We start from the raw sequence: 8,962 nt of genomic DNA, 5'->3' as shown, positions 1-8,962 counted from the left end.
GTGTTCTAATCTAATAGAAATACCAATTTAAAGATTAGGATCTTCTAGTGCACCTCCTGGCCTGTTTTTGCTGCTATGTTCACTTTGAGTTCCTGTTTTTTTTCCAGAGGAAAAAAAGGAAGAGATAATGGCACCCAGAGGAGTTATGTTTTTTTCTTGCTCTTCATTCAAAGACTCTGAACTCTCTAACCCTCCTTGGAAAAAATCACTGTGAGCACAGCCTAACCCAATATCCCCATTGATCAGAATCTTGTAGGAAGATGGGAGGTATTGAGAACACAGGTTAGGGTATCCCTAAAAATAAATAATTCTGTCTCCTGGTTTTTGTGGGTAATATTAGCTGAGTAATAATGAGTAGGACATTTGTCGGGGCAAGTATTGGCAGTGGCAACATTGACAGCTGAGACATCCAAGAAGATTGCCGCCATTGATTTTTGACATGCAAATTCTCTTCTCCTACCTAAAGTCTAACATCTGAATGATCAGGGTGATTCTTCATGTCAGCATCATCCATATTCCCCACAAGCCTTTGTCAAAGATTATATATACACGGTGACAGTCTGGCCAAAACTATCTCCATTTGACCTCTATTTGAGAAACATAATAAGCCATCTAATCTGTTTTAAGTCTTGCTAGGTGGTGCCTATATTCCAGTAATGAGATTGGGGTCACCAAACATTGCACCAATCATATGGCTAGACAGAGATGCATAATTTGTACTATTTTTCTCTGTTCATTAAACTTACACTGTCCATGTCAGCCCACTCCTTGGGCTTAATGTTGGAAAGTGAAGACAGCCAATTTGATCCCAAGATATTAAACAAATACAACAGTATCTGGCAAGGACTAGCCTTCATGTTCTTTCGTGAATAAGCAAAGAATTTTACCAAGGGGTCACTTCCCTGCAACCTCACTGGGATCCTTTGTAAATGGAAGTAATTGGGGGGATGGAACAGGCCTGGTAGCTGGTTGAAGTGATAGAGTCTCTGCCTGTGGATTCCGATTGTAACAGTCTTGCTCTGTGTGGATTCTAGTTTAGGCACAAATAAGCTCTTCTGCCATCAACAATAAAGGCTTCCAACCATAGTGGTTAGCTTCCCTATGGCACCTGCAGCATATTCCAGAAAAGGAGGCCTCACTTCTCTCCTCCCAGGAAATGTGGATTCCCCTGCAAAAAGAGGAAAAGTAAAATTTTTATAGCTGACACAAAACCCTGTTACTTTTCAGATTTTATTAAAATTAAACATGTTAATTCTTTGCACTTTTACCCTGGAGCAATTCTAGAAAGAAAATATACCTTAAGATAAAGCAGAAAACCTATCATGAAAGACACCAAGCTCACATTTTTTTTTAATGGCTTTGTGTTCTTGAAAAGAAATGTATAAAAAGAGCATTGGGAACTGCTCTGCATGGTTTCCTTTGTTTGGATTATAGAAGCAGCTTGACTGACAGGGATCCTAAAGGAGACAATCTTTGGATATGAAAAGTCTTCTGAAGAAGGTGATTTCAGAGAACAATTTCAGCATTGTTCTGCTGAAGGTTAAACCTGGCCCTGAACCACACTACTTTCCTGTCTACGTTTCATTTCCTGGAGTTTTGCCAAGTGATAAACAGACTCAGGCCTGTGGTAGATTTGGGGTTTATGAGCACGAACAGGGTGGCTGGAGTGTGCTTAGTTAAAGACATCAATTGATTCTGTGATCGTTAAGGAAAAGCTGGTGTAAGCTCTTCAGGAGACAATGGAGAAGAAATGGACATACTGTGCTGTCTACTCCATCATCCAGATACAGTTTGTCAGGGGTAAGACTTCTGCTTGTCCTTTCTTGTCAGATCGGCTGCTTTAGGGGCTTCTGTTCATTTAAAATGCCTTGTGACTGTTGCTGAAATTGATCATCAAAGGGCAAATCGTTACTGAAGTTTTCAGTTATGTATTTAAGTGGCAGTTATCAGGGAGATGCAGAGTCTAGAAAGGATTCCTCATGAACACTGAAAACATGAAGGGAACGGGTGGTTTGTGGTGCCACTGCTGTGGCTCAATTTCTCCCATTTCCCCCTTAAGAGGATTGTTGGAGTAATTGGGAAATTGTGCTTCTTGGAAACGAAATGCTCTCTATGTGATAGAACAATGCCAGAAAGCTAAAAAAGAAGAAAAGAGACAAGTCACGAACTGATCCATGCTCAGAGACCTTTGCTCAATTACTTTTTAATCTCTCAAGTACCTCTTTTCTTTTAGGTATAAGACTAAGGTCTTTGGAGTTGGACATGGACACATGTTGAATTTTACTGAGTCATATAGATATGGCCCTGGGAAACAAAGCAGAGTCCTTAGGACAGTGACAGCCAGAAACTAACAAGCCAATTCAAAAGTGGAGGAAAGGAAGATTGGTTTTGCATTCCACAATGTGAGGGTATTATAGTTACTCTGAGTGTCTTACAAATTAACTGTGCTTTTTAGGAATAGCTATGAATATTTTAAGAGTTTCTAAATCAAAGGATGCTTTGGAATATAATGCTGCAGATTGGATGGATGCATACTCCTATTAAATGCTATTCATAAGGAGTTACATTGAACAGTACTAATCTCTGTCTACCCAAATTTTTGTATCCACAAAAGTGTAATAATTCCTGTTTGTCAATTATCTTTGAGAGTCTTGTTTCTTCTCAGCTGCTTGTCATCGTTTTATCATTTCCTTTGTGAGCTTCAGTGGGACTTGTCATAATAATATATTATTTCTGTGACAATATACCAAGCTAATTTTAAAACTGAGGCAAACGTTTCTGAAGACAAGTCAAATCAAAGACCCAATATTAATCAATTTTAAGTACCCTGTACCATTTGGTCAGTTTACTGATGGGAGAGAAAATCTTCTTGCATGACTAGCATTTCAGGGAATTGATTAGACATTATGCTGTGTGGAGTCTGAGGTGTCTCCTCCCCATCTCTCTTCAGGAGACCTAACTACATGAAGATGAAGGTCTTCTCCATCCTCATATATGGAAAATCAAATTTCTTAGCCTACCCAGTCAGATTGAATTTGGGAAGTAGTTTGGGGGTTATGAAGGTTATAAGAAGACCAACCGAATTCATGTTCTTTTTCTAGTGTGTGTGGCTTTGAGAAAACCACTTAATCTCTCAGTGCTTCCATTTCCTCCTTAAAAAGGGGGTTAATCATATCACCCTTATAATGTGAAAGCATTAAACAGATTTAATCCGTAAATGTCTGTTGTAGATGCATATTTTTAAATGCTATACATATATTAGTTATTTTTGCAGTTTTGTAGAGCTTCACCTCTGTGTTATATGTGTCTATAACCACAAAAGGTCAATTTTAATAAATGTAAGAATACTTGTACACTAAATTTGCTGATGCACTTTAGTTTTTAGATAGGCTTAATTTTATCGACAAGTCATCAGAGAACTTAAATTCGTTTTGGGACAAACTAACAAAGAAATAGTCATAAATCAATGGTTTCTTAAGTAAATGACTCTTAATTCGCATTGAGTTCTATGCTTCTCTCTCTCTAGCTGTTTTCTGTCTCTAAGACAGTATTATGGTTTAGATATGAGATGTCCCCTAAAAAGCTGGCGATGCAGAAATGTTCAGAGGTGAAATGATTAGATTATGAGAGCTGTAAGATAATCAGTGGATTCACCCATTTGATGAATTAATAATTTGAATGTTGTTACTGAGTATTGACATGGCATGGCTTGAGGGGGTGGGTCTCTGGGGGAGTGCCCTTGGGAATTATATTTTGACCCTAGCTTCTCTCTCCCTCTCTGCTTTCTGGCTGCCATGAGCTTTCCTTCATGTGCTTCTGCCACGACTTTGGCTTCGCCTAGAGCCCAAAGCAATGGAGTCAGTTGACCATGGACAGATGCTCTGAAACCATGAGCCAAAATAAACTTTAACTCCTCTAGGTTACTCTTGTCCAGAATTTTGATCACATTGATGAAAAACTAACACACACAGTTAGCCAGGGAGAAAATTCCTGAATTATTGCCCAACCTTACTGAAGTTGCTGGGGTTTTAATTAAGAGTCACTCCATGTGAATCATGCAAACTGATGGCTCATGTCTTCTTTTCAGGAGTATGGGAAAAGGGACTTAATGCAGGAGAAGATGTTTATGCTGTTCCTGGCTCTGATGTCAACATGACTTGCCAAATACAGCTGAAAGGCTTGTTGGTACAGACACAGTGGTCAAAGGTCAGCGATCAGATGGACCTCATTGCCCTTCATCATCCCCAATATGGCATCCACTATCCCCACAAGCATTCCTGCAAGTCAGTAGTGGATTTCAGACAAATTCCGGAGAACATAACGATATGGACTCTGCTCTTAAGAAATGTATCTTCCTCACTCAGTGGAAAGTATGAGTGTAGCTTTACTCTCTTTCCAGAAGGCATTTGGACTAAAACCTATAACCTTCTCATTCAGGCACCTGGTAAGTGTGACTGGTAGAGGGAAGGAAGCTTATGCTTATATTCAGCTTGCGTTCATTCAACAAACAGGCATTGTGTACCCGACCACATGCTAGGCATAGTGCTGAGTGTGCAAACGTTGAGCAGAAAGAGGTACTGGCTGGCAAGGAAGACAGAAATGGATCAAATAATTCCATAAATGAAGGTAAAATTGCAACAGCGATGTGTTAATAATAAGAGCTGCAACAATTCTTTGGAAGAGTCTGTGATAGAGGCCAGGGAATTTGCCCCTGAGCTGAAGTCTGAAGAAGGAGTAGGCATTAACAGTTTAAGAAGGGCAAGAGTTATAAGTGATCCTGAGAAAGGAAACAACTGTGTGAAGGGCTTAGTATTGTTGGAGGACATGGTACAATGCCAGAGAGACTACAGTGCAGAGATTAATGGATGAGGCTGAAGATAATGTAAATACCAGATCATGTTGGACTTTGTTAGCCATGTTCAAGGTTTTGTTCATGGAAGTACTTTGAAGTATTAATGAAAGGTTGGTATGAATTTATGGCTTGATTGTATTTGTATTATCAAAAGATGATGCTAGCTTCCGTATGAGAATGATATAAAAGGGGACAAAAGTGAAAAAATGGGAACAAGTTAGGAGACCGTCCTAGTCTCAGATAGTAGTGGTTGGTAGATATAAATAAAATTACACATTTTATGTATTGGGCATAGAACAGATATGACTAGGTCATAGAGTGGATAAAAGACAAAGGCAACATGAGTAGCATGCATACCCACACGGTGGGGCCAGTCACTGGGATGGAAGACAAAGAAAGTAGACTCAGTTTAGAAGAGAATTTGTAAAAATGACTTTCGATATATTTACTATCGGGCAGGCATAGGGCCTAAGGATGCTACTGGACCTAAAGCGTTCATTCACATCATACATGCTTCAGGGGTCTGCATTTGGAAATGGAAATCCTAGGTTTAAGTTCTACCTCCTTTCTGGCTAGAAATGAATTTGACTGAGGGTCTGTTATGTAGATTTTCTGAGCCTATTTGGAAAATTATGATAACACCTGCCCTAAATTACCTAGTCCTAAAATAAATGATTTCCATTTCTACTAATGGAAAAGAATGAAAATAAAAGCCAACAAATGGAAAATGTCCTGGAAATGTAAGGCTTTAAACTCGGGAATAAAATAACCTGGTAATATAAGAAAAAATATCTATAAAATTAACTCATGCAGACCATGCTGAAGGAGGCATGGGGCTTTCCAGGACAAGTAACTGTTAAGGCTCTATCATCTCCTCTCCATCCCTTGTCTCTTAGCTGCTCCAAGACCATGATATTGAAAGAGATCACCTGTAGGCCAGGCTTCCACTAACTACTGCCTTACAATGCCCTGTTCTCTTGCTGTTTTCTGAGAGAAAAAAAAAAAAAACAAACAAAGCAAAACCTCAGTTTAATTAGGACCCAGGTGGGTGGGTGAGTGGGGTTGAAATAGAGAAAAACAGAAGTCCTGTACAGATCAACATTTATCTACACACACATTGAAGTCAGGAGACTATATTTGAACATTGGCTGTGTCACTTACTATTCAGATCATCATTGCCAAGTTATTTCATGTCTCTCAGTTTTTTGTTTTCTTACATCACAAGTCCAGGCAATTATAGTTCCTCATTCATGGATACCATTGTTTTAAGATTAAGTAAAATAATCTATGAAAAGATTTTATCACAGTTGCTGCCTAGAAGTGAGTCTGGTAAATGGTAGATTTTATTAAGAGAAATAATAATTCTGAGTGAATTTTTTTTCTTAATTCTAATTAGAATGGAGCCTTCTCCTTCTCATTTTATACTGGTCTACTTGGATTCCAATAGGACATTCATCACACATTAGCAAGAGTACACATTGACCTTGGCTTCGTACTTGGACTGTGCATCTTTTGCCTATCCCAGTAGACTATACTATTGCATATTTGAGTTCCTGATCTGTACTCCTTTGAGAAATAGTAACAAGGATAGGTGTACTCTATATAAAATAGGATATGGGATAACCTAAGTGAAGACAGCAATGAGGAAAAGGTAGTATCCAGAAAGGAGGGTGGTATTGCCTTTAAGGAAAGCATATTTTTAAAAATAAAGGGCAACCCAGAGAGTTAAACTTAGAGCTACCAAAGATTGCAAGTCACTGGAGAGTCAGAGCTGTATCTACACACTCTGTGATTGGAAAATTTCCAATCTTATTGTAACTTTGCTGTTGATCCACTGGATTAAATGAAAAGCAGTGGCCTCAGTGTTGCAGAAATGATTCTGATATGGTGTATTTGGGTACCAAAAATTAAAAATAGAAAAAAAATCAAACTATAAGGGGAAAAAAAAAACTTTCACCATAGAGTGACAAGCTTCATATGGAGCTACCCTTAAAAAGGCACCTAACACAGGCGGCAGTCGCCACCCATTTGCCATCATCCTCCCCCTTTATTCTTTTATGTTCTCTTTCCTCTCCTCCTCTCACTTGTACCATTTTCTTCCTAATCTCCTCTGAGATATGCATGTCTATAAGCTAGTTGGGAAAGCAGAGTGCTCATGAAGTGCAAACTCTTTTGAAGTGCATAAACAAATGCAAATTGAAGCGGTGTAGAAGAATCTAGATATGAAAATGTTGAGGTACCAGAGGTGATTGGATTAATTGCCTCTTCCTGTTTCCTTCCTCCCCTCATCTGAGTCATCCTTCCTTGTCTGCTCACAAAGCTGTGTGCACCTACATCCAGTTCTCATGTCCCCTGAAGGGTTAGCTGGGAAGGGCTTCCCTTCTCTTTTCACAATATTTTTTCCCTATGTGTGCCTCAGTTGGCTGAGACTACAAATGGGTATGGAAATAAACAGTGTGGCCTTTGGTTTATTTTTCATTTTCATTTGACAGGGTTTCTTCCTAGGTTAGAAGTTTTGAGTTATTCCAAGAGACACAGTACTCTGAGTTAAGTCTTGGATAGTTGTAATCGCCATTTCCTGAATTTGAATGCTATTGGATCCTAGAGTACTACAGAATGTAAGAGTTTGATGCTTTTGTGGTTTGGATGTGGAATGTCCACAGAAGTTTATGTGTTGAAATCATGGTTCCCAATGCAGCAAAATCCAGACATGGGGCTTTTAGGCAATGATGGATCACCAGGACTCTGACCTCACCAGTGGATTAATCCAGTTGATGGATTAAGCAATTGATAGCTGGATGGACTACTAGGTGGTTGGATCTAGTTAGAGTAAATAGGTTACTGGGGGTGAACTCTTAAAGGATTTTTCTTCACCCAGCACCTTCCCCTTTCCCCTCCCTTCCTCCCTCCTCCCCTCGGCTGTTGTAGTCCTCTGGTCACAGTCATCTTCGTCATTGCCGCCGCCTCCTCCTCCTCCTCCTCCTCCTCCTTCTTTTCTCTCTCTCTCTCTCTCTCTCTCTCTCTCTCTCTCTCTCTCTCTCTCTCTCCTTCTGTCTCCCCTTCCAGGATGCCATGAGTTGAGCCTCCTTCTTCTACCATGATATTTCTGCCTCAGAACCGGCCGACCTTGGTTAAATCCCCTGAAACTATGAGCCCACATAAATCTTTCCCCTCAAAGTTGTTCCTGTCAGTATTTTGGTCATAGTTGCAAAAATCTAACACAGAAATATTTGAAAATGTGTAGTAATCAGGTGAATTATAAGAATAAAAATCGACTCTAATTTACATAATTATGATGAAATATTTTAGGGATTGTTAATGATGTTATTGGAAGCAGTAGCATTAGCAAAAGAACTAGGATGACCCTGTCTTTAAGAATCACAAAGTCCAATAGGAAAAGAAAGACATCAATCAAATAAGTGAACAAATGTCAAATTGCAACAGTGAGGAGTATTCTCATAGTGAGGATGCAGGCAGTGTATGAGAGGATATAACAGGAGATCAGGAAGATTTCCTGAAGAAAAGGGCTAACCAGGTGAAGGTGGAGAACACAGAACTTTATGGTAGTAAACAGAATAGTCTGTGCAAAGACGGTGGTAGTAAGGAGTTATGTCAGCTGTGGGGGATTTTTTAAAAAATTATGGCTGGAGCAAAGGGAATGGTGGGGGAGGCAACTGAACATGAAGCTGGAGAGCCTGATTGATCCAGGTGAGGATATTTGTCTTTATTCCAAGAAAAGTGGGAACTATATTGAAAGGCAATTGTTTTATTTAATTTCTTTTTTTCCTTGCAATTTGACAATGTGTATTTGTAGTCAAATACACAAAAGAGTGTATTTATGACCAAATGAAAAGACAATAGCAGAAATCTCCAGGAAGAATGCTGCTAACATTGAGTACAGTGGCAATGAGACAGATGGAGAGGTATGTCCTTATTAGGAATATGTTTAGAAGATTCACCCTACAGGATTTGGTGGTGAATTGCATATATGGAATGAGAAATAAAAAGAAGAGGCAAGGATTCACAATGAGCGAATTGGTCATTGCATTAGGGAATGCTGATATATATATATATATATATATATATATATATATATATATATATATATAC

General features: G+C 39.1%; 1 protein-coding gene across 2 annotated transcripts in view; it reads left to right on the top strand.

The window, feature by feature from the left end:
- Positions 1 to 1,612: 1,612 nt before the first annotated feature.
- Cd96 (CD96 molecule) overlaps positions 1,613 to 8,962 on the top strand; it is an 89,992-nt gene continuing 82,642 nt past the window's right edge. The window contains exons 1-2 of one of the 2 annotated variants that reach the window (XM_015478537.2): positions 1,613 to 1,800; positions 4,088 to 4,444. In XM_015478537.2, the coding sequence (XP_015334023.1) occupies positions 1,740 to 1,800; positions 4,088 to 4,444 (418 nt within the window). In that variant the 5' untranslated portion in view covers positions 1,613 to 1,739. The remainder of the gene's footprint in view (positions 1,801 to 4,087; positions 4,445 to 8,962) is intronic. The other variant, XM_015478538.2, reaches the window with a different exon arrangement.

The sequence above is a fragment of the Marmota marmota genome, unplaced genomic scaffold (genome assembly GCF_001458135.2).
Source record: "Marmota marmota marmota unplaced genomic scaffold, marMar, whole genome shotgun sequence".
Taxonomy (NCBI): domain Eukaryota; kingdom Metazoa; phylum Chordata; class Mammalia; order Rodentia; family Sciuridae; genus Marmota; species Marmota marmota.
The sequence above is the reverse complement of the archived record's forward strand: the minus strand, read 5'-3'. Positions and strand labels throughout refer to the sequence as shown.